Source organism: Saccostrea echinata, unplaced genomic scaffold (genome assembly GCF_033153115.1).
Source record: "Saccostrea echinata isolate AGI-Se365-2 ecotype Australia unplaced genomic scaffold, CSIRO_AGI_Sech_v1 ptg000015l, whole genome shotgun sequence".
Taxonomy (NCBI): Eukaryota; Metazoa; Mollusca; class Bivalvia; order Ostreida; family Ostreidae; genus Saccostrea; species Saccostrea echinata.
The window spans coordinates 15,781,624-15,809,345 of record NW_026889764.1 but is presented as its reverse complement, the minus strand read 5'-3'; the positions used below and the strand labels follow the sequence as shown (position 1 = coordinate 15,809,345).

Here is a 27,722-nt window from a genome sequence, read left to right as displayed (position 1 = left end):
GACCAAAAGCTGAAAGGTCAAGGTTGACCTTATTTCTTTCTCCATCTGCAACTTTTTCCCAGTTCTTCAACCCTCTTCTTTTTTCCTTAAGCTGGGGACACAAATTCTCTGAATTAACTTGTTTTCTTCATTTAAGGTGCCCATGTTCAGCAACTGCGCTGTTTTATAGTTAATACACTGCTTTATCTGTAGCACTGATGTCATACATGTATATATAACATTATGCCTCATGTCAGGTGCCCTTCCATAGCCATTATCCAGAGAAGAAGTATAACTTTTTAAGTAATACAAAGATAATTTTTTTATATTGTTTTATTTTCATCCTTTAGTCCATAAAATAAAACATACACATGTACATGTATAATGTACATAAGCCATATAACAAATACTCTTGGTCATTTCCTGACTTTATCATCTTAACAACACTTGAATTTCAGATCAATTCTTGCACAGAATTCCAAGAAAATGTATAATTACATTCTTAACTATTTTAATTTGATTTTCTTACACGTTTTCATTTCAAGACAGCACATGGAAAACACCTAGCACAATGTATTCAATATATTATTTTAATAACATGAACTTGTAATAGCTAGAACATTGATCTGATCATTTCAGACATAATTGTAAATAAGGAAAAAAGAATCTACAACTTCCTGTTACTTAAACCAAATAGTAAAATTTATACATGCAACAATACATTTCTTGTATCACAAACATAAAATGCACAACCTCAAAACACCGATTAAAAAAGCATGCGGAAAAAATACAGGTAACAAAATATTGACAACATTCTGCAGTTTCCTCTGACTTTCAAAATAATTTTATATTAATCAAACAAAATTAAGGAAATCTTATTATTGAAAACAGCACAATAATTTATACTGTAACATCTTTGTTTGTTTGTTTTTTTTTTTTAAAAGATTCCAAACAAAACCAGAATTGCAGTAAGACAAACTAAATAAAATTCTGGGTGCTTTTTAACCAATCCTTGAACCATATGACTATAACATGAAATCTGACTTTCAAAAACAAACTATGCATGGAATGATAAAAAGATAAGTACTATCTAACTAATAATTGCATTGATAATTAAACTAAAGACCCACAAGTCCATACAGCTATGAGTTCTCTCCCCCTTCTTTTAAGGGAATCTTGGTCTTGCAAATGTTCTAATAAAAGGCCATGCATGATTATTTTAATTTGTGTAAATTTACACACTTCTAAAACTATAATAAGGTGTTTGTGTGATACAAAACTGTTCTCGTGTCTGGACTTGATTATAAAATATTGACAAAATAATATCAATCTGCAAATTAAAGTGATAAAATACAAATCATATAAGCTGAGTATTTGAAATTATACACTCTAACAATAGAAACTATAGTAATCATGAAGCACTACACACATATACAATAATATCATTCTTAATCAACTCTCCTGATAACAAAATCATTGGACTAGCTGGTAACTGAGGGTAGATGATGATTAAATGTTTGTGATTATAAAACATCTTATGGATAAACATATGTATGCATGATTAAAATATCTAGCATGGTACAACCTATTTAGTTATAATGACTCCACTATATGAAATTTAATTTTTTTTTTCTTTATCATGATTACATATGTAACCTATTTACTGTTTTAACCAGCAGTTAATGAGGAAATGGAGGTTTTATTACAGAAAAAAAATCATTGACAATGATTGAAAGTTTATCAGTCTGATAAATTATGTAACTGCATGTTCATAAAGTTTCTTGCATAGAATCAATCTTCCGTCACAATGCACTGAGTTTATTTAAAGAATTCTAACAGTTAACACTGAAGAACACAAGTAAATGCATACACACAAAATAAAGATTCACTGCGATAAGAAAAACATCACACCTTAAAACATAAATCTTTTGAAATAAAAGCACTTACTCAAAAATGATGACAATATATAAGGCAAAAAATGTCTCTCCCAGAGTCTTTTCTTACAACATTCTGTAACATGTTTTTGGAAGCTGATGAAAAAAATATTATCTACTCAGTTTAGTTCGACATTTTCAAACACACCGAGGAACCACACACAGATACCTAAACTGCATTCTCACTCATACAGACCAATCAAAACCATCCAAACAGTTACATCCACCAATCAGTAACACACTAACATCCCTGTATTAACATTATGGTGGCACATAGGGTGCAGGATTTCTATGTGCTGGCTGCATGTGCGGACGTGGCTGTTTGTTGGATCCCCCTGAAGGAACAGGGGGTGGGGGCTGGTACAGGGGGGAGGTAATGTCTGTATCCATTTCATACTCCTCCCCATGATGATTTTCTTGTGAGGACCTTGAATTTTCACTTGAGCCCCGAGTGTACTCAGGTGGGGGCATAGGTGGTTTTTCTTCATCCATAATCAAAGGCTTGGAAGCATCATTTGGCTTTTCATCATACTCATCTGGGAAAATAACAGGTGCCCCTTTGTTGACATAATTGTTCTTGTCCTCAAGTGACATTTTTCCTTTCCTCTTCTTTTGATAGAGGACACAAGCAATAATCAGGAAAATGATTAATAAAACAACAATAACAACAGCGGGAACCACTGTTGTTAACCAGATCTCATCCTCTTCTTCTTCCTGGTATTCCTTCTTCCCAGGATCAGTTGGTTCTGAAGTGGGTTTATCTGTCCCTGGCTCATCTGGTTTAGGTGTCATTGGCTGTATAATTTTTCCAGATGTAGGGAAGTCTTCATTTCCAATACATGCTCCCATGGGAATAGCCTCCACATCATTTAGTGGATAAGGGAATTCTTCTTTGGCCTTTTCATTGACTGTTCCATCTTCATTGAGAAACTTGCCCATTGTCTCTGATACCTGCTTAGCTGGGCAAGAATCTGTTGGGAGTTGGTTATTGGTCCAGGAATAAATAACAGAACCAGGCTGTATATCTAGCACTGTGATGGCATCTGCATCTGCTGAACCAAACATGAACTGAGCCAGACTCCTTGTCAGATCTTTGACTTTAGTATTGGTGAACTTATTATAATCTGCATCAAATGTCATGCTGATTTTATGAGAGGGTTCTCCACTTAATCTTTCATCAGGTTTGACAGTTACTTTCACAACATAGGTAGCCAGCAGTCCAAAAGAGTTTCCAGCTTTTAGAGAATACATATGCTTTCCCTGTTGTTTGTTCATTGGGAAGCCAACAATTTTAAAGTTGCCAGTTTTCTTTCCCTTCAGCTCCAACCAATGATTCTTTGGTAAGACGTCAGTATCATTGCCAAATATATTAATGGTCAGTTGCTTTGTATTCCCATCTATGCAGTCATAGAAAAGATTGTCAGGTAAAGGATACTGAATCTCATGGCCTACCTTGAAGACCACATCCTTCATTTTTCCGGTGACTATTGGAGGACGACTCTTTCCATCATCTGGACAGTTCGGATCCTCAGGTTCTGGTTGTGGAGTGACCTTGGTTGGAGCATCAGTGACCGTCATAGACTTAGTTGGCATGATCTCAGATTTGTCCACAGGAGGACTAGGTGATGGAGATGGTGTGATAGGAGCTGAAGTGACCACTGCTGGTTTGGGGGTGGAAGTTGTGGTGGTCTTGGTCATCATATCTGTGGGCTTGACTTCCATAGTAGGACTTGCAGAAGGCATGATCATAGTTTTGGTAGGCTCCACCTTGGTATATGATGTCTCCATGACAGGAACAGACCTAGTCAGTTGTGCAGTGGTCACTGATGGCTTGATGTCTGTGACAACTGTATCTGGTAACTTAGTTGGTGGACTAGGAGTATCAATGACAGTAGCAGTTGCCATAATGGCTCTACGTCGACGTTTTGGCTTCTCCTGAATAGCAGTGTTGATGACATGCCATCCTATGATGTTGTGTCCTACACTTTGTTTCATTTTACCACTTGCTGCAGAGGTCTCAACCTTTTGCAGAACATTCATGTGGTCCTTTTGAACACTTCCACAGCCAACCAACCAAGAGAGCATCATACCAGGGGTGGAGAGATCTTTTGAGTCCCCCTGTCCTCTAACAAGAGCAGATTTATCAAAGACTTCCTTGTCTCCTAGAGGTAACATCTTCATCATGTCCGATGCCAGATTAAGGTGCTCAGACAACATGTTCATCAAGTCAATTCTCTCTGAGGGAGGCATTGTCATCATGTCAGCATCCACCACGATAGTGGCAGACGTTTCCGGCTGCTCCCGTTTACACCTTACAGTCTGTGGCTTGCCGTCAGTTGATTTTGAGGTGGGTGGGACATGATTTGGTGGGCTTTCCACCACCACTTTGATGGAGAACACATCTTTGGCTTGAGAATTTTGTGGTCCTGTGGTCACTACTTCCAGGTAATTGTCTCCAATGTTCGAGGGAGATGGGATCCCCCTCAATTGTCGAGATTCTTCATTGAAGATCAACCAGCTAGGTAGAGAGGACTTTCCAGCTTCCGTAACCTAGCAATATAATATAAAGGTTAATAATAATTGCATTTTCCTGTAATGTATTCTTAAGGACATACGCAACGTAGTTAGAACTTTATTGTCTTTTTCCCTGGAGTTGAAGAGTTCCAATACTTAAAGGAACTGTGTGCTACATTTTAATGTCTATATATACTGTTGTACACTTCTTCTAAAACAAGTTTTGATATATAAAACATCTAGAATATATGCTTAGTAATTTTTGTATATTTTTCTTTAAATTATACAATAATTTTCATCAATTGATATCTTTTCAAAACCCCTGGTAATGCATGCTGATTTTTTGTCTATGAACATCTGATGGCATTATAATCTTAAATTAAGAATATCTTGAAAAATTATCAGTAGGTAAGGTACGTTGCGTATGTCCTTAAAGTGCAAAAAAATGTGAAACAAAACCAGTGCACATCATTTAAATGTGCAACAATTGGCAACACGTAGTAATCTAGATATTACTTGTGGGGCAATTATGCAAATATTCAAGGTTTAAAGATAGCTTATTTACCGGGAAAATTTTATCTCAGTTATTATGAGAAAATAAAACCAATATATCAAAAGTTTGCCTAGATTGCACGTTTCTGTCGGAAGTGGGACATTTTACTAGAAACGTTTTTGATCCACAGATTTTCAGACATTAGGATTTATGATAAAAATATATGGCCCATTTTTTTCTTCTTGTAACATAAACATCTGTGTAGGAACTCAGGGAGAAAAGAATGTTACATGCTGTGTACCAGTCATTAACTTTTATTACATTTTTATGCAATCTATCAGAATATCTTTACAAAAAAAAAAAAGGATTCCAGGACTTAAGTCATAGAATACTCCGATTACTCCGTGCATGCTGTATGTGTCCGACTTCAAGGAGATTTATTTACCGGTATCATTGAAAGTACATCTAAACTTTGGACACCATCAAAGCTTTTGTTCATAATTATACAATTTAAGTACCGGTATATAATAAAAGAATTTCCTACATGCTTTGTCTAAAGGAAGCTCCATAGTTTTCTCTTATTAACTCGTTAAGAAGAATTTAACCACATCTGACTTTTAACAGTTTAAATGTTTGTCTCCCTGAATGTTCTAGCATTGAAGAAAGATTGCATTTTTTCCCACTAAATTGGAGAATAAAGATACATGTACAAAAAACACAGAACAAATAATGCCCAACCCTGGCAGAAAATATATTATTTGATGTCAATTTCACTCTTTCTTCTACCTACTCAAGGTAATGAAATTTATATTTTACAATTTTTTTTAACATACTGATACAGCATGGAAGGTATTTTTTACAATAGAACAAGCATAGATTTAATGTTTGGTTGAGAGGAATCCATTGAGATTCCTCGATGAGTAAAAATGGTACAGTAACAAATAAGATGGTTACATGTATTATTGTGAGAGGAAGATATAAGGAACAGTAGAGGTGAGCTAAGGTCAACACAAAATGGCCAATGGGTGGTCATCAACTTCCCTCTTGCCAATAGTTATAAAGCTAGTAAGCAATTCTGCCTAGACTCCATTCATGTTATATGTACATACTATAACTTAAAGATCACAGAGTTATCTTCTACATGTAGCTCAGGGACATTTTGCTTTTCTAAATTTGGTTAAGAGTTGAAAGAAATCTGTATGTAATATATATAATTTTGGAATACAACTTGCCAATTGCCTTGAGGATAATGTTTATTTTCTTCACATTTATTTACCAGTTGAAAGAGAGAGAAAAAAATTGCTGTGCTTTGAGTGATATATTACGTAATTTTGCAGGCAATAAGCTAACATTATGCTCCACTATTGCATGAGACATAAAATTATTTTCTCTGGCACAGACAATTTGGGGATCAAATTAAGTGTAAAAACGTTTTTTTCCCAAGAATGCTCCATTTCCATATGTCAATATATTTTACTAGAGACAAAATACAAAGATTATTTGCTGATGAATCCGTAAAAATGTATCTGCCTTATGCCTATAAACTGTAACCATTAGCATGCGAGTTACTGACAAAAACATCTTCATCAAGTAATTAACAAAGGGTGGGAACAGAATCACATAATGGGGAAAACATTCCCCCGTCTTATCTTATACTGCCTCCCAAATGTTGACAATGGCTTAATGTCCAATGTCTTTTGTTAAACAGACTATCAAAGAGAACGTTTTCTTGAGGGATACAGAACTGGACAGATGACAACAATGAATGGTGGTACAACCACCATTTTGTGTCTAGAATACAGCTTTCCCACAAAGATAAGAATCTGTCTGCCAAGTTTCAGACAATTCCATGCAGAAAATACTGTACCACAATTATGCTCAGAATGTGATGACTACATGACAGAGAGATAAAATGTAAAGGTCACAAGGAACTATGAAATGACTGAGGATCTTGTATCTATATACTTAAAACAGTTGACTGTCTGTATAGTGATCCGAGATAAAAATTTGTTCACTTTTGTGGGAAAATTTCAAATGTAGCATCTGTGTTATGTCTGATATAATGCATCATTTGTAAAATATGTCAATCCCAAAGGGGAATATGTGAACTACATATTCTATAAATGTATTTATCTGTCTGTATGTATACACTGTTAATTAATGCACTGACCTAGAACTCATGTAATGCCTATGATTCCTAAAAAGATTCAGCATGCGAAAAAAAAAAAAAAAAGTAAAAAAGTCAGAGAAGAGAACCTTGACAGATATTTCACATAAAAAAAAAAAGACTGTACATAACACTCCAACAGGAGAATACCCATAAATCATACTTATATTAATAAATTCTTTATCAGCTGCAGACAGATGAATCCATGCTTCTACCACCATTTTTGACAGGTGATGATAAAAGAAGGAAACATCAAGAAAAATTTATAGGTGTACAAAAACAAAACCTAAGACCCTCCATTACCCAATATTAATCTGCGGAGCTGCACTGTTTATTTGACATGATGTGTTGCGTTTCTGTGTATTCTGATCAGCACAGGGAAAGTATTTTATTCATGAATCGTTTACATTATAAATGCAGTTAAATTTATTGTGCCTGAAATTTGACACATTCAGGGTTGCAGTTGATTTGATAATGTGGTATAACAGTCTGTGAACTTGCTGAATAAGTTATTGATAATTCATCTGATATTTTTGTTTTTGGAAGAAAACTAAATTTTCAGCATTATTCATGAGTCTATGAAAACAAGTCCCCCTTATTTTGCAGAATTGTGAACAAAAGAATTGACTGATGATGATCATTACTGGCCACTGAGAATTTTAAAATGAAGTCGACCTAACAGTGAGGTTACAATACTAGCTATTATAGGATTTAAGATCTAGATGTATCATTTTCAGGTCACACTGAAATTAATGTGTCAACATACAGTGAATTAAAAAAATTGACTCACTCACCTTCATACTTTGAATTGTCCCTCTGAAAGCATCATCAGGTATGGCAAATTTGAACATTTTTCCTACATTGGATGAAGTATCTGCTATTCCCCATTGAAGGGCCACAGGGGCCTGAAACTCTACTGTCCCTTTATGAAGGTCCTGTTGGCGCAGGGTGTCACCTATGTCTATCTTCAGATTCTGAGCTGAACAAACACTCACAAATATTGTCACAAGAAACAGAACACCCATTGTGTGGCTTTTTACTGAGATCACTCCAAGTTTGGATAAGAAATTTCTCCTGCGACAATTCGCACAGTCAGTGTTGGGATTTATATGCTCCACGTTATCTGATTTAACAACCTCTGTTAAATATTCCATCACATCAGCGAAAGAATTTTTGTATGAGTATCCTCCCAAAATTAATTTTTTTTAATTTAACAATTCAGATACTCCTGCAATTACATAAGTAATAGTAATCCTAGAGGCTAGGAATGTGCAGATCCCTGTAGGTGTTTTGATCACGCAGCTGTATATAAAAAAAAATCCACACGTTAGCACTGCAGATGGAATCTAGAATGCACTATTAAAACTAACACAGCACAGTCAGAGAGAGATAAAAAATGGTGCAGGATAGGGAAAAAAGTCCTAAGTCCTCAAGTGTAAGTAAAGTGCTTTATGCCAGGATCCAACTCTGTTCCAAAGTGTCATCTAGTACCTCCCTGGAATATACCTGAAAACAAGATAAAAAGATTAAGTGAAAAGCAATTGACAGAAAAGCTGATTATGTTGTAACACCCACATAAAGGCCCCAGCTGTTTGTGCCAGGGAAAATTCTTCCTAAAACAGGGGAATCTAATCAGCTTTAAGGAAATCAGTCAACTAGGGCCATTAAGTGTCAATAAATGGAAAAAGTTCCTTTCCATTTATAATGCAGTAAAGGTATTTGCATCTCAGACAGTCCAAAATAGACATTTCCATTTTTGCACATGTAAAAATATCTCATCACATCTTGTGAGTTGTGATACTGAAAACAACCACTAGGCACTGGAAATTTGAAATATTTTAGGCTATAATCTTGTTATATCACATCTATAACTGAAATATATTTGAGTCACACTGAGTGGGAACTTCATTTTTTAAAAAAAATATTCATGGAGTCACAGAGTCTTAAAAACTTTCGTGAGAACACAAATAATCTTCTGAAATCCATTGACAAAAGCACAACTTACCAGTAATCAAATTCATAAATTCAGTCATCTATTGATGCATAAACCACACATAAATATAAACTGTTCCTGATAACCTGGCCCACAAAAAAGCAATGTCCATGCAAAAAACAAAGTGTAGATTCCTAAGCTATGAATAATCATAGGCAGAATTTGTCTTGTATATTAACTTTGTTATGTAGTTCCAAAACAGCAGTGAGCACAAGTCACTTCAAGGCTTAGACATAAATGAGGAAATAAATTCCAGGATAAATTATCTGCTGTAAAAGTGTCTATTGACTTTAAAAATCAAGCCAGCATCTAAAATCACCTCCCTGTAGCCTGGACATTTTGACATTGCTCCAAAAAATTCAATAATACACTGCCAACGAGAACACTCAATCTAGACAATGAAAGCTGATCACATTGGATGCTAGGGATCTTCTGATCTGCACCAATACACTAATCGAAGACAAAAGCTACCACAGGCCCAGTGTGGCTATAGTGCACAGCATAACACACAATGGGTTTCTGTTGTGAGGTGCACAACACACAATACACAAAGGGTTTCTGCTCAAACCATTATATTATCATCTGTGAGCAAATGAACCTACCTGATGGAAAAGACAAAACACAAGATAATGAATTTATAATACATTCAATTTCTGGTGATGAAAAACAAGGCTAATCATAGACTGACTCTTAGTACATTTCCATTATAAATACATGTATACACATTAGAGTCAAGAAAATTAAGGTATTACTTTTCATCAGAAGTCAGTCTGTCATCAACAGATTTCAGATTCTCACAATTCCATCTGCATCTGGAGACAACAATGCTTGAAGAAATTTCATGGACCTATAGACTCTGGTGATTTGAATATTTCAGCTGACCTCCCCCCTTTCTGGGGAGGATTGTTATCCCTATGAGTTATACCATCCTTGATAAAGATGACATATGTTATCAAGACCTGCAGCATTCCATATTTAATTTCACCAGATAACAATGTTTTATTGTCAGATCTGCAGAAGCGTTAAATGATTCACAAAATTCCGACAAGTCATGTCTGATATACAGGAACACCAACTCAAATGCCACTAGTGAAAAGTTGAAAGAATGAAACTGAAACCTTAATGACACACCTGCTTTCTATAATAGCTATACTACCCTCTAAAAATATCCATCACCCCCTGGGGTGGGGTGAACAGGTTGATGTCTGGACAAATAGACATCAAAAGGAACACACTGATTGCACTTTTGAAGGACCCCATGTAGAGAGTAATAATTTCTCCATTCACAGATAGGTAGTTAGATTATCACACTTCAGAGAACGCATTGATGGCTATCAATAAAGGGAAATCTACACAACCACATACACAAAAGGTAGCATCGATCTCTTAGTCCTGTCAGCTAATAAAGATGACATCTAGTAAGCTTTTGTGTCAATATATTACCTGTATGTAAATGTGTGAATCAGAATTCGTCCAAAGGTTAAGTTTCATTGGCATTATATAGTGAAGCAGGATTTCTTGGAGTGATGAAAAATACATGAAATCTCAAAGGAATTTTTTTTTCAATTATTTATAAATATCCTTCTTTCCTAAGACTTTGCCAAAAACTTTTTGATGCAAATTAATTTTAAATCACACATTTAATAAAATTTGTTTGGTTGATTTAAATATCTTTAAAACATACTAAATCTTAAAAGAATTGATTCATATTGCCCTAAAATGTTAGCTTGTATAAATATTGAGTTGGAATTTAAATGTGCAAGGAAATGTTCCAGAAAATTACCTTCAATCAAATGAGCTTCAACATCTACAACTGTAATAAAAATTCCTGACTTTGCGATAATTAGTAATTTGTTGAGCTATAAATAACTGTCAGGCTAATTCTATATCACATTTAACTGTCTGGAAGTTTACCAACAAACTGACCAGACACATTCCAGTACCCAGCATTTATATTTCTCTAAGAGTATTTCACACCTGTCATAGGACTTTCCATATTCCCCAAATGGTCAATTTCTAACACCTGAGTGCAAAGTGACAAACCCTGGCTACACATTAACTATAATCTCCTAAGGGCCCAACAGTGATGTTAATTGCACAAAACTGTACATGTAATTAGCATGATTGGTTGGCATGATTAGTGATAATTACTAGTTTGAGGGCTAAGTAAACAACATCAAGTTGAAGTGTAGAGTATTTGTAGAAGTGTCCACACTAAAGAGTAAATCACTTCACACTGTACGCTAGGGTAATTATCAATAATTTGTGATAATTTTATCACCAAAATAGTTACATATACATGTAGGTATAAAGAGTCAATGCTCCCAACAGCAGACAGACAATAATTATGATTGCAATTATATCAGCCTCCCTGATACAGATTTTCAATTTCAACAATAAACAATTATATATGGCTGAAGGAGTATACTGATAAATTTTTGTCAGCTGTTGGAGTGTTTATGTGTCTTGTCAGTAAAGATTTACACTCTTTCTATTGTGAGGAAGGCAATCCTTACATAAAACATACTGCTTTGAGAGGAGATCTTCTTAATATACACCAACAACATATCTCTTTATTTTGGCAGAAATGTTCAATAACTAACACACAGAGCATTCCATTATATACATTCCAACCAGCTTGGCCTGAAATAAACCTGGTATTTTCTGTGACCCCCCAAACACCTGCTTCTTTCTAATGTAATTCTATATTCCATTTCATACCAAGGTCACTATGTCAAACAAGATGGTGATAATTGTCCAAACTCTAGCTAAGCACCTTTCCTGCTGAGAAAATTGAGGTTTAACTTCTTGTTATCTGGGTTATTTGTCCAAACTTCTAAAACATGCTGGGCAAGAAGTAGGGCCAATGAATTCCATCCACTCGGGAGACCCGTACTGTCCAAATATTCCAAAAACAGGATTTTTAATCTGAATTATCAAAGACAAACTAATCTCTTACTTATTTCAACTATCTAAAACTTTCATCTTTTTCTTACATACAAATCTGCAACCAACTTTAAAATTTATTTCATTCAAAGATTTTTTTTTTCAATGACTCCAGTTTATGACTGCATCACTCCAATGCAAGACTCCACTCCATACACCTGAATTTCTCAAATGCTCCTAAATACATAGCATCAAATTCACTCCTCAGACAAGCTACAGACTTAAATGACAGTTTCAATACAATCATTAACACATGCAATCAAAACTTTCAACCATTGTTCTCACAGAAACATTCATGTGCTTTGGGTGCACGGATCTGGCCCCTGTTTATTTTCAGTGATTCATCATCCCCTAATTGACACCACACAATGTTTTACTGCCATTTCACTGACCAGTTAATTACACAATATTGATATAAATGTGGGTGATCCATCATATCATGACAATATCAACACACAGTTACTTCCCATTATATCAAAACATGCAATAAATCATACCTCAGCTATTTGTAAAGTTGTCCCCCCTTTTGCTGATGTATTTCCAGACTCTATTGATCAAGGGTTTGGTTTGGCATCTGCGTTTGAATATTTTCTTTACTAAATTTATACATGTACTTATCAATTTCTAACTTTTTAACCACTGTTAACCATAAACACTGTTTACATACTCTATTTCATTTATACCAAGATTTCAAATAAATTAAATGTCAGTGCAATTCTGTAAAGAATCAGTTTAATATGTGACAAACTAATCTGCTCCAAAGGACAATTTCCTCCCGGATTCAAATACATTTTTAATGTCCACTGCATCATTACCAAGTCAAAAAGCTACAAAGATGATGATGATGAATTTAGACTTTCCAATTACAGCTGGTGTTTCACACAAATCCCCACTGCCAATCCATAAATAATGTATCCTAGCTGCCCATCCTCCATGCAGTTTTGACAATATTCTAAATCACATGCTTCCAGAAAGTCTCTTTAACTCAATAACATCTTCGTTCACTTCAACAGAATGATTGTCTTGAAAAAAAAAGGGGGGGGGGTTCTAATTTGTAGATTTTGCACATCTTCAAAAATTTGAACACCCTTCCTCAACTAAATCAGCATATCAAATAGAGATGACTTCTGACTGTCACAAAAAAGTTACCGATTTTAAAAAGGCATCTCTTTTGAAATGATCATACAATGTATATCTTATACATTTCAAGTATTAAATGAAATTTCTTCTGATTTATGAAAAGCATCTAGGATATTCCACCCTGATACCCAAACCCATCTGTTTCTGACAATGGGTTCTGTGCCTATATGTTTACTCTCTATAATGAACATTAGCTTAATGTCTAGACCCCAGTAAGAGTATAGACCTATAAAACAGCAGTGGTCCAACAGTGTGAAAAATACCACCCAATTCTAAAGGAAAATTTCAGTGACCATTTCTATTCTCTAAATGTCCTACTGATGTACTTAAAATTGAGTTTAGTCAACAAGACACTTTACCCCTATAATCAAATCAGGAATGACTTTGAACCCTGGAAAGACTCTATAATACAACTCTAACTGTAAAACTCAGTTTCTTGTGGTAAAAATCTGCCTTCCATTGGCAGGGTTGTCCCTAAGACCCAGTGGTCGGGGAATTTCCCCGCCTAAAATGATGTGGTTATTTTGGTATTCCCCCTAAACTCCCAATATGGGGAGGAACCCCAGACCTCCTTCTACTTTTTTAACGTTCCCTTCTATTTCAATTCCTAGGGACAAGCCTACATTGGAGTTAACTTCTACCAAAATATGACTTATTTCTGTCTTCCAGTGATTTTCTTTACGCCCTCAAAAGTTAGCTGCCCAAAAACAATCATAAAATAAAGCCAACAGCAGGATTTCTATAATTAACAGGAAAAGATCCCATTTTTTTTCCTAGTCTCTCTTCCTCAATCCAATAAAGCAAAATCAATATTTCTGTAAGAGTATGCCGATAATGCGCTCAAATATATATCCTAGGGGATGCTGGAACTGCATAAATAAAATCCTGGAAATTCCTGGATTTTACCATCACTCTTTCTTGGATAATGTCTCAGCTGAAATGAGGGAATCTCCTAGACATGATTATTACCTACACCTCTCTGTTAACTTAATTACGGTTACCGTAGAAGTACTTTTCTGCATAGTATTAATTTATGCTATACAAAAGGTCACAAATTGTCCAAAGAAATTTGTCCCAATGTACTGAAAGTACATTTAAGGCATATAGTTGCAATTTAAGAAATCCATGTAATTTTCTACCTGCGAATTAAACAGAAATTGTGACTCCACCAAATTACGACCCCATGGAAAAAAGTATGTTCACAGTATACCAATCATATATTGTACATTGGTATTCAGGGAACAAATTGCTGGATAATTTCTACTTTGATTTCTTTCATAGAAAAATTGAATATTATTTTTTTTTTAAATTACATTTCCTCCTCAATCAGTTTTGATTACTATTGATTACACAATGTAATTAAGTGATAGAATCAATTTCCTTTAAATCTTCCTGAAAAAAATGTTAAAATTATCAGAAAAAATGGCCTTAAAATAGGTTAGTTTTATGATTTAACACAAAAAAATATGTGTTTGCATAAAAAAAAAATCCTCAATAAATTAGGAATTTTCTGACAAAACAAATGTAACAGTTGCATCATCATGAGAGAATTTACAGAAGAATGAATCATATTCACCTTCCATTATCTCTGCACAGAACAACATTCTGTCAAACATATATCTCCTCTAAAATAATGCATACAGATTGAGTGCAACTGGTTAACCTAGCAGAATTATAAATCTTCCATCTTAAAACATTCAGCATTTCATCAACTTCATTGTATTATATTGTGCAGAATGTATATCCCTTGATTAATTTGGTACATTTTCAAAAATTTGCTAATTGAAAAAAAATATTAATGAAATAATTTTTGCATCTTCTAACATGTACTACCTGATTTTTCTGTGTATACAGTTTCTATCCTGAATATGAACTAAAATTGTGAAAAATTAAGCCCTTCAAAAGTCTTCAAAGAGAAATATATTTATCTTTCCTGCTCTGACTATTAACATGATTTAAGCAATTAATTCAAATAGAAAATCACTTCAGCACTTCCTTCCCAAATCTTTCCCTTTTTAGGGGGGTGCTTGTCTGTACAATGGTACCGAGGAATACATTCAGCTTTAATACAATCTAATCTTGTGTCCATTCGCTATTGTGGTTGTTATAAAAAAATATGCACTCAAAACTCAATAATGTCTCATTTTCATTTTAACAAAATTTAACTATAAAAAACTTACCCAGGTAATTATGCAAGCAGAGAAGGTTGATCCACATTTCAGGTATTTATTTAAATACATGTAATATATCTATGACCATTCAACAATTTGCATACATCAAAATCCAAATAATGTTCATTCATGAAAGTGTCCCACAGTCTGGAAATATAGTAGTAAATTCCACCAGCAGGTAGAGAATATGACCAGACACAGCAGGTCATGCAGAGATGATACTAATCTAGTCAACTGTCTGTGACCGGATTTTAATTAAGTTTCTGACGGGGTCTTTGTTATCCCAAATAGGATTTTACACTTGGTATAGTCTCACCATACAAAAGTCATATTGGCTTAAATTTAGGGTACCTTGCGTATCAGAGTTTCATTGACTAAACACCCCTCTGCGAAAGAGGAAGGCAAATATAGGTCCAGTCTAGAGTAAATATTGTCACATGATGTAATATTTGATAAGTCCTAAAGGGGCCCTAAGGTTATACCACTTGCAAGAGGAACATCACAAAATCTTGCTGGCTTTATTCAAAGTTCTATAAGACTCCAGTAGTGTTGTAGGTTAAGAGAAATGTTTCTTATGTGGTTCTTACCTCAAAATACAACTAATGATTGGCCTGTGCACACGTTGTTAATTTGAAGAAAGTTTAACTTTCTTACCACATCAAACACAATTATCTAAGGCTCTGCATTATAAATGATTACTGCTATCAGTGTTGCTGATAGCAAGAATTTCTTATCAAACACTCTAGGTTCATACCTTAATTCACACTTCAAACAAGTTGTGTCATGGCATATTTCACTGCAGATTACACTTGTCCCTAGTTTACCTCCCTTGTTTAACAAACTGAAAGATCGAAACCCCTGTACTACATAAATTTTTGTACAATCCAGTGTATGCTTACAGTACACCTTTCATCTTATGTAAGAAAATTTAAGCCATATGAAACAAAATTCCTTAATTTTTTTCTTTAAAATAAAACTGAATGCACATGTACTACTTGAACGAGTAAAAAACTTGCCAATACCAACAAGGAGTCTAGTCTGAAATCAGTGCACTCAGAAATCAGCAAATCCAAAGTGAGAATGGCAGCATTATAACTACGTAGACAGAAGAATTTCAACGCACAATGCAGATCTCCTTCTTGTCCATGTTCATATTTCACATTTCAAAAGAATTACAAGTGACTACATTTTAAATCTTTGACTCCTAGCTGGTGCATCCTTTGACAAGTAAAAGTATTTCAGTGAGAGCCATTTCCACTTGAATGTAAACCCCTTTTATATCTTCCCCAACATGAGGCTTGGCAATTATGTAATCTCTTCTCATTATGTTGTCTTTAAACATATTTCCAAGTTAATAGAAAACAGTGAGGTGCAGTTTATTTTTTGTGTGATAAAAATGAGAAATTCTGTTAAAATGGCAGAGAAACAAGTGGTTTTTTCACTGTTTATTCTATGAATCACAGCATTCATTCTTTTTAGAAAGATTAAAATAGCTGGTACATAAAGTTGCAGTAACTTTTCTGGATCATTTAGAGAGACAGGTCTACCTCACTTCACCTGACCTACTTAATCTCCTAAAAAGTTCTGAAACATTATATTTCCAATAAAACACAGGAGCATACAAGTTCCTCCCAGAATGGAATTTGAGGATTTTTTTTCAATTCATTATTCTATACACTCAAGAAACAAGTCCATCATTAAAACTTCTAAATAAGAAATTAAAAAAAAAATTCCAACCTGATGCAGAAAAATAACTCCATGCAGTATATTTCAACAAACTATACATGTACAGTGGTGATCTGCAGGGACTTTTGCTCGGAAGTGAAATAATTACATGTCCTAAATGACCAGGTCAAGCCTTCCCTTAGTCTGGACACAATAAACTAACTGCACATTGGTCAGTAAATCATCACAGCATTGTTATACTGACCACACTTGAATCACAGAGACCAAGGCCCCCAGGGCTGCTAGATGAATTTAAGAGATATCCAGATTACAGCACCAACCAACTGTATCTCCCAACAGACAAAACTTGTCATCACAGCCTTACAAAACAAGGAAGACTTCTCCTCATTACAAAATGTGTTGATTTATTAGGGTCACAGGTGGTTGCCATGGTACAGGACAGACCCTGACAACATTTTGATGACCCAGGCATCTCTGCATTCTCAGTGGGAGACAGACTAATGATGTCTTAAATGGACCAACATCAAAAGAAAAGTACAGTATAATGACAATGTTAATAAAATGATAGCTTCTACTTCAACACACATTACAGTTTGTCTTGGAAGAAAAAAGATGAAGAAAGGCTTTTAGCCCTAATTGCACCATTTGGTCAATAGTGCAAGAAATTGCTACAGGCAGTAAAAGGCAGACATTGAAACCAAAGATCTTTCTACAGCAGTCTAGGGAGTTTCTAATTCCTTTGTATATTTCTTTCATTGTTTCTCTTCATTTTGCTCAAATATAATTAATAAACCATCTGTTAGAGAGGGTTGGAGGGTTTCTTCTACAGTAATTTACCCTGCTTCAATTATTATCTTGACCTTAGAAAAACCTGGACAAAATGTACATAAAAACAGAATTATTTTTAAGATAATGAATTTTGCATGTGCCTATTTGGATGCAAACACTGACAGCTAGAATGAAAGAGAACCCAAAAACACCAGTTTATTTATATCACATTGCTGAGTGAGTGAGTCTTACATATTATTCAGAGCATGAAGGGGGTGTGGTATTGAGTATGGAAAGAGGCAAAAATTGAGGAATCTGTATTCAACTCATTCTCCTCTCTAACCTAGCAAGCTAGGGAGCTTCTATTAATCCTGGTGATAGTATATACTATAAAGATGGGCTTTTCTTTCTAGCATTCATATGGTTTTTGGTATAAAATATAAAAATCGTGTCTGGAACTGAGTCCATGTGTATCCTTGCTAGCATAAACTCCTGTCATGTACCGATACATCATACATTAACAATTCTATACCAAACACAGATTGTAAATAAAGACCCCAATTTGTAATTTCAGTGGACAAATACCAGTAGAAATGTCATTTGAAATGCCAGCAGGGCATTCAGATTTTTCATCCACCCAAATAAACAACTAACAATGCGGGAGAGACGAGTCAGATTACCTGCCATGTACGGACAATTTCATCTTGTTTGTTACAGTTCACTGTTTATTCAAGAAAAAAACATTCACTTTCGCTATATCATTGACAGTTAAGAAACCTCAAAATCAAAACATTCCTGAAAGAGTATTTTGATGATGTCCAAGTATTATATCATGTAATATAACTTTACATTTAATTGAAAATAAAACTTCAGTACATATATGATTATAGTTAAGTCAGTCTGGTAGACTTAACTGACCAAGGACAGTTTTATGTACAAAACAATCAGCAAGTTTGAAAACAATAAGCAGCTAGCTGTCGAGGGACAACCCTGGGTGGCAACACCAACAGATATTTATCATTCATTTTATAGTATGAAAAAATCCACAGAATAAACAAATTTGACTCTATACTGAATATAATGACTCATTAATATTTCAATTGCTACAATTAATACTTAGAATCGTGATTACCTCACAGTTATCTAATTTAACTTACTGCTAATCTTTTGCGGTAAAGTCATGGAAGCTCTAAATCTCCAGAGTTATTGGGACAAAACATTTTTAACATTATAGTGACAATAGAATGATTCAACATTCAGATTGCTCTAAGTACTATTTATTACTGAAAGTTGCGTTTCAGAAGGTGGCTTTTCATCTAATTCGGAATGTTTAGAGTTAATTTTATTAACTTTCAAACATAACGATTATCAAATGGTTGAATTTAATAAGAAGGGTCGGGGTACTGGAAAGTATGAACAACAAGGGCATCACAAAGCGGTGAATCCCCTCGCAAAAGAGATCCTAATATAAATTATTACTTGCGTAACTTCTGCAGCACACTCACCCACACAAGCATGTTACTATATCACCTCCAGCTACATGTACACTGCGAGGGTATAAAAAGGACTGGCTACTCTGATTAAAGTATCATTTTACGTTCATCAAGAGATTTCACCAGAACTGCTCTCTACTGTGTCCTTAAAAGTCTACAGTGATCAGATCTCAAAGTGTATTCAACAAGCACATTGTACCCAGCTAATGGACAGTTCCTACCTCCACTGTGAAAGAGTTCTCTAAGTTAGGTAATTGCAATATCAACAACAATCATTATATAAAGAAATACTCCAAAATATGTACACGATTCTAAACCAGTGAATACAGAGCCCCTGACTTACCAAATAGCAATTGTATATAAGCTGATTGAAGAGTGATATTCTACACTCCTTAGTCCTGTCCTAGTATTTAGTGCTAGGTCTGATTAAAAAATAAAATTCTTATGCAGATTACATTGAAGGTCATGCCTTGTTCATCTGTGGACCAAATGGAATCCTTCTGTCATAATATCCCCACAGGCCCTGTGTATCATTCCACAATACACAAAAACGCATTATTATTATTTTCTTTTCTCTTCTCTTCTTAAACCGCACAAGGAACCTACGAATACTCAAGCCTGCCAAGAATGGGTGCAAAATGATTAACTAAAAACTCCTACAAATATTATGTATGTGAATATCATTGTGGTGTAAAACTGCACCCTTTAGTAGTATATGAATGAACAGAATGCTTAGTATTTAATAAAGCTGATTAAATCTTGCACTCCAGTCCTTCTTGTACAAAGCAAACAGACAGTTTTTACACCTCGGTGAATTAACCACTTACAATACCTTTACCTGCATAAATAAACTTGACAATACACCTTTGACAACACAATAGAAATTGAGGTTCCGAGATTTTTATCTGTGTAGAAATATGTATGAATGGGGCAAAGTGTAGACTGATATTTACGTTTCTGCTTTATGAATATATAAAAATATCATATTGTCTGAAGAATAGCTAGCTAAAGTCAGCAGAGCCACTGAAGGGCAAGGGAGCTCCGAGCTCTAAATGAAAAACAAAGGAAAAGATCAGAGAAATATTTATGAGTATAACCTTTTATGTTAATCAAACACTACCTCAATACATTAGCATAGGTACCATAAAACACTCTTTTGTTTTGAAGTGGTTATTTCATTTACTGAATTTGTTAATAATGATTTTTTTGCTTCATATAGGATACTGATAGATTTAAATTCTTGCTTGAATTTAAAAAAGAAGGTGATATTTTATATTTTCCAAATATATAGTCATGAAAACTAATATTTCAAAAGTTTTCTTTTAGGATAAATACCTGCACAAACTTTTTTCAGAAATCAGGCCCAATATTTCTCATAAATTAATATTCAAATAGGTAACCCGAGTGATATTTTCTGGGTAAAGTGGGAGAATTTTGTAAGATTTTGTCATAATGTCAAAAATATGTGCAAAATTTTGTATAGAATTAGATAGAGAATAATACAAATTAAGTTGCTTATCTAGGCATCAAAGAAATCTTACGATTTCTTTAAATTTTAGGGATTGATTATTTATGTCATTTCCATTCAAAATCAGTCAAAAAATGTATGTCAATCCATGCATCGAATTTTTTTTGTGGTATGTACCCTTAACTGCATGTTGATTGATGTAATATTCCTATCTACTATAAAATGAGGACAAAACTACGTACACCTTTTTGATAGGAACAAAAATCGAATCTTTTACTTGCAGTTAAAATAAATCCACGACAATATTTCTAAGCTAGTACACCATATCACCTTCAATTCTTCTACAGTTTTCCAATTTTCACTGCTATTGTTTCCAATAAACCCGACAGATGTGAACAGAGTCTTTTAGTCAATCTGGTCTAAAAGGCAAGCTGACTGCAAGAACAGGGTATTGATTGGGACACTATTGGACTTCTGATAACATTCTATAAAATGTTTGATTTTCCTGTAATTTAGTATTGAAGAATATGAAAATTTGCTCAACTTGGCAATCAGTTGTTGAGAGTGTGCTGCATATGCAGTCAATTTAAGAGGCAGGGTTTTTCTTGGATGAAGTGATTACAATTAAATCACGCTGCATTTTCAAACATTCAAGCAATCAGTATTGATAAAGTATTATCTAAAAGCTATGTGGTAAACTTTTTTTAAATACAGTAATCATAATCTTTTTACAATTATTTACGACATTTTACATTTTCTGTTGAATCTGTTAATTTAGGATGAATTTTGACTCAACAAAGGATACCCAATACTCCTGAGTCTTAAACTCTAACACCTCAAAGCAATGTATACACCATTTTTTTTTTTTTGAATTTCTCATATATTCTTCTTCTTAGTCAAATCTATGGAAAATGCATTCAAAGACCCATAAATCTACATTTTTCTGTTTACTTATATACAGATGAAACATAAGTACGGATCACCTGCCAATATTTAATCTTTCGACATTTTTAACCGGTGTTGACAATTTTCCTAAAATGGCTTTTATATGAGGTCAAGAAGATCATAATTGTCACCAAATCATGCTCTACCATTTAGCATTCAAGATTTTATAGCAGTGAGCTACCTCAAATCAGAAGTAACTCAAAGTGGAAACTTCATGGCCTTATTGGACCTTGATCTAATCTCTTGACTTATTGATGTGTGAAAATTTAACTGATTTTTTTACCATATCAAAAATATGCATAGTCACAATGATACATGATAGAGTGACTGCAGATTAAAAAAAAAACAATATCCAAAAAGATGCACATCACAATTTAAAGTCAAACACCCTTAATACTTTTCTGCTTCATTTGTATATTTGTTGTATATCTTTAAACATACTTCATTATCGTTATTTAAATTGATTTTGAAAAAAAAGTGCAATAAGGCATTCCGTAGAATGACATTGGATGATTGGAGTAAATATTTAACAAACTACTGAACCTGAAAATTGAAAATCAATTTGATTATTCCTATCATTTAATCTGATATTATCTGATGACACATGTCCAGAACAACATTTAAATTCATTATGCTCTGCTTTGTAAGTGTGTGTAATTTTAGAGATAATCCTTCCTAATCAAGAATGCCTCAGATAAAAAGTTCCAAGTGAATAAATAATTCACAAAGCATGTTGCAAAACATGGACTGTGTATGGTTTTCTCCATTGTGTTTCAATAAGAGGCAGCTATTGTGTGATTCCGACATGTCTTTCATTGTCTGTCTGTTTGCTTGTGTGGTAATATGACACTAAAACAAGCAAAACTCACTAATGCACATACTTAGTAGAATTATATATAAATCTAAGATTTGGAAAAAAAAATGGCCAAAAAAAAAATGTAAGAAATAAACCAAAGATACCACAGTAATTTGTCATAATTGTAAAAGTCATGAGATGGATTGAGGAACAATATAACAAGAAATTTACTGGAGTCAAAAAATCAGACACATGAAAAAAAGAAATAAAACATGGACTGAAGATAAAAAAAAAGAAGTTACAACACTATGTTCTCACTGAGACAAAATGCTGACAGAGTTGCAATGTAGGTAGCTTATGAAATCAATAGACAGATGAAATAAATATCTCTAAATAAGTCTGGAATACAGGATTACATTCACGGTCATATAAAATCATAATTACTCCATGGGGTTTCTTTAGCACCAATCAATATGAATCTGACTGCAAACAGCTTCCTATCTATCACAAAGTGAACTGCACTTCTACAGGCACCAAAGTAATAAGTCTTACACAGTGTAACAACCTCGGCTGGCTGTGTGTCTCTCCTACTTTAATAATCTCAGCAGCATATTGCATGATTATATAGACTGTCTGGGGAATTAGGTCCAGAATTAAAGCATTGCTGAATTAAGCTGACATTCCTTTTCAGTATTTGCAAAACCAAGATATTTATCAAATTTTAGCCATTTAAAAAAGAAAGATAACTCATAAAGAAAGTCATATTTTGGAGGCTCCAGATGTCTTAGTCAAAACAGATTTGGTATTGATAAAACACTTTTTGTTGGTTTTATGAATCACTGTGTTGATTTACCTGGGCCAGGGTGATATAAATCTTTTTTGACAAATAGTTCTCTGGGGATGAATTTCCGAGTGGCACATACAGGTGAAAAAATGATATTAAACAAGATACACAAGATAGACCATTCATAAAATCTGAATGCAGAGATCAAGGGGAAGTCTCATCCTGAACTCTGAACTGATTTTTTATAAAGTGTAAGTCTGATATATCAACAAACATTTGAAGGTTTTTAGGGAATTTAATGCAGAAGGAAACTGAAATAATAGATACAGTATTGTGGGCCAATTTATTAAATGTTAATTGACATTAAATACATCCATGCACTAGTGAACTTGATGAGGCTGAAGAAAGTAAATATATCTGAAAACATGTATTCATGCTTGTAGCCCAGAACTTAAAACATATAAATATTGCTTACTTTTAATGAACAGATGATATCCCCTAGCTGATGAAACATTGACAAATGCAGAAAGAAGCAATTAGAAAAACATAAATTATTTAAACATTTAAGATACTTATGAAGCTTGCGGAAAATTAACTGGCACTATAACACAAATACATCTTTAAGAGATAAATTTTCAATTTCTTGCAGAAGGCAACCCCAGGAAAACAATGATAAAGAGAGGATAGTGACAATGTTGATGATAATCAACACAGTAGTAGAAGAATGGAGGGGGCAATAAACTGACCAAGTCATTACATGTCCAACATTAAATCACTTCTTTCTACAGAATTGCTTTAATGAATTGAAATGACATTTATGCATATGAAAGAAAAACAGTCCAGATGGTCTGTGTGAGTTGTGACCTTGATTCTGGCAGAGATGCATTGATTGGACAGTGATGTCTTCTGAGAATGCTGTGTACAACTGATACAAAGCTATAGCTGCCAAACAGAGATCCTCAAAACCCTGACAGAAAACCCAGTGAAAGTCACTTTTGTGAGTTGCATTGGTCAGTTATAGTGTCAGTTTATTGTGTTGTTTGGCTGGTTAAATGGAATGTTAGATTTATGCTAGGTTAAGTGTATGCATGTACATGTATATCAATTATGCTTTACTTTCAATTTATGGGACTGTCACAGTACTAGTGATTCTATAGAATGAAACATCAGGTTATGTTAATTAAATGAGTTACAGATTATCTAGCTAACATAATCTTGATAGGTTTTTTCGCTCTTAAAATTGAATTTCGGAAGAGTATCTGCCAGATTTTGATTTCAGTACAAGCTTAATTTACTTCTGAAAATTTAAAAGCATTATAGTACTCTGTATTGAGACTGATGCAAAGGTCAGTTCAGATTCCTTCTGTTTTGTTTTCATTTGATTGCTTTTTTTGTTTATTGAGCAAACCCCACATAATACATAGAATGGCATTTTTCCTCTATTCTCCATTTTTATGAGTCACGAAAAACCCCACACCAACTCCAAAGCGAAACCTTGGAGAGCTTTTAATTAGCTTTTGATACTCAACAGAGAGACTTTGTTATGCAAATGACTGTATTTCAGACATGACAAAGATAACAGCTCATTTCACCTTCTAAATTTACCTCAAGAGGAGATGATTTATCGAATGATGTCATCTCCCACTAAATACTGGACCAATGATAACATCGATGACAAAGGGACTTCTTATACTGCTAGTGTTTCAATTTTTGACAAATCTTATATAAATTATATAGCTCCTTTTTGGGGGAAAAAATGATCAATGAGACAGTAAGAATGAATTTGCATAGTATATTAACACTGGTTCTGAAATTCAAAATGTTTATTTAATCTTTTAAAATCCAAATTATGGAGAGTCAACCCCAACTATAATGCTTCTGAAGGTTGACCCCTGCATGCATGAAGTTCAACACAGTTTGAAGGATCATACAAAAGTCCCATGTTAGCTAGTGCACAACAAAAAAACATAGCACACCCTGTGTGGTATAACTGTGTAAACCTTTGATATTACAGATTCTATTAGATAACATTCCATTTAAAATCTAATTAACAAAGACTTGTAACAATATGTACAACAATTGACCCTTTAAATGAAGATAAATGGTAAATGCACAACCCAAGACATATCTGTCTTGTTAGCTGATCCAGAGACCAAAAAATCTACATACCTGCAGGCTTTTACTTATGTGACTTTACTTATACACCTCGGTAAGTAAAGGCACAAATACACCTGTGATTGAGTGCACACATAACACCTGTGAAATATAATTCATTAAATATGTAACAGAAAATAAATTTACCTATGATTTTTACCTTTTAAGAGACCTTCAAGGTAGAAAAAGCTAAAATCCCTCCCACAATATCACAACAAAGTCTACTGCACTATTGTTGAAGCATCCTGCCATGTGTTCCTACACCATACAAATGTCTTTCAATAAGACATTGATTGCAGCGCCATCTAGGGACAGGAAGCCCAGCAAATGACCTATTGCCCTCCTTTAAATGCCTCCATAAAAGGCTGAATAATTTAATCTTTGATAGGGAGGGGATCTATTTACATGAGTTGGTTCGATAGAAAGAAGGAATTTTATTTATACTATAAGATATGATTGTGAATTAAACTTTCATGGGATATATTAAGATAAACATGGTAAACACAGATTCAAATTATCAAGCTACCAATTTTAGCTAAGACAGATAATGGTGAGACTGACGTACAATCTATTGGTTGGGATATTATGGACTTTCCTGATAACTTGAATATTTATAGATGAAATGGTACAACTCGTAAAAAAAAAGAGCTGTCACCTGTTATAGTCTCACCCTCTGACTGAAACATTCACTATATTGTATGTGTGTTCTCTACTTAATCAATTGTAAGACACTATATTTCCACCCATTAATATATAATGGAGCACATATATCATGTTTATCACATTTCCAAGACAAGGTCATCTGTCAAAAAATTAGATAACAGAATTATTATATGTAGCCTGCATATACTGAACATTTCTGTATTTAAGGACTGTGTAGGCCAGATTATATTAATATTGTTTATGATGAAGACTTCAACAGCTCTGAAAGTCGTAACTGCACATGACCTTTCCCACAACCAAAGGCTGCAGAGATAGCTGATGGCCACTTGCAATGGTCAATTATCATGATTCATCCTATACTGGGCTTTTTCAGATCAATATAATACCATGCATTAATCTTCAAGATTGCTCATAATGAATCGCAACCATTAACTTCAGTTTGACACTGAAAAAAAATCATCACACTTTATTCCTGAATTCTTAAGCATTCTGCTGAAAATTTGATAGTTATTATCAAAAATTAGATATTTAATATTTTTTCAATCAAAATCCCAAGATTTTGTAACTGAATTCCTACAGGGCAAACATTGACATAATTGGGCTGCATGCTTTTGCATATATACTTCAGTGAGAATTGATCAGTGCATAAAAACACCATATGAGTACAAAGGAGTTAATAAAAATTTATACTCGTCAGGTACAAAAGTACTTAACAGTTTGACACAGACCAGTCAAATGTCAAATCATCACCTGGCAATCAATTTTACAGTTAAGAAATCTCTATCTGTTGCCTTTATGATCACAGCATTGTATGAAATGGGGGCGTAAAGTGGCCAAAAGTTCTGATTAAAATCACCAGTAATAAAATAATCATTCCTTATCCACACAAAAATAACCTAAAGGTACGATAGTATACTCTCTGTACTAATATAATGCTACATACATGGATTGAATTATACTTAAAAGGTATAGTAAATATCATGGCCCATGGTCCTGGTGAAATCATTCACATGTAAAATTCATACTGATGGTCATCAGGGATGCAGGTGACCAAACAGTCACAGGTGAACAATTTTACAGGTGAACAATTTCATACCTGTGAGGACCTGGATTAATTGATTCAATCACACATAAAACTATCCAAGGAAATGGCCAGTACAAATGTAAAATACTGCATCAAGATCAATTTCACCCGCAATATACATGGATCATTTGTGGTTTGAGAAGCTCGTTAAACCACTTCACCTGTAAAATCTTTATAACTGCAGCAAGTTGACCAATGGACCTCACCGACCACAAAATGATTTAGACAGGTGACAGACCTCAGAATGTGTAAAACTGTCAGCTTCGTAAGGCTGCAATTATTCACAGGTCCTTTACTGAAAAAAAAATCTTACCTGTCAAATTCTTGTCTCTGTGGTTACACCCTGTACCTGCTACCTGTAATGAGTAAATATGAGAAATAAACAACCTGTCCAGGTATAGTCCACCTTAATCATTGTGGGCAAACTCACAAAGTGTATCACGTCTGACATAAAGGAAAAATGGCAAAGTAAAAAATGTCATACTTCCAAAGTGCATTACTTTTCTTCAACATATATACATGTAATACAAAAGGACAACAGATT

At 34.1% G+C, this 27,722-nt stretch overlaps 1 protein-coding gene across 2 annotated transcripts; it reads right to left on the bottom strand.

Moving 5' to 3' along the window:
* Positions 1-294: 294 nt before the first annotated feature.
* Positions 295-25,726, bottom strand: LOC133187574 (dystroglycan 1-like). 2 transcript variants are annotated; one of them, XM_061322990.1, is made up of 3 exons: positions 25,592-25,726; positions 7,882-8,593; positions 295-4,463 (listed from the first exon to the last, which is right to left on the bottom strand). In XM_061322990.1, the coding sequence occupies exons 2-3, from the start codon at positions 8,239-8,241 to the stop codon at positions 2,175-2,177; spliced, it is 2,649 nt and encodes an 882-aa protein (XP_061178974.1). In that variant the 5' UTR covers positions 8,242-8,593; positions 25,592-25,726; the 3' UTR covers positions 295-2,174. The 2 variants fall into 2 exon arrangements, with proteins under 2 accessions (XP_061178974.1, XP_061178975.1); XM_061322991.1 differs by lacking the exon at positions 25,592-25,726 and adding an exon at positions 9,093-9,301.
* Between the last annotated feature and the right edge of the window lie 1,996 nt (positions 25,727-27,722).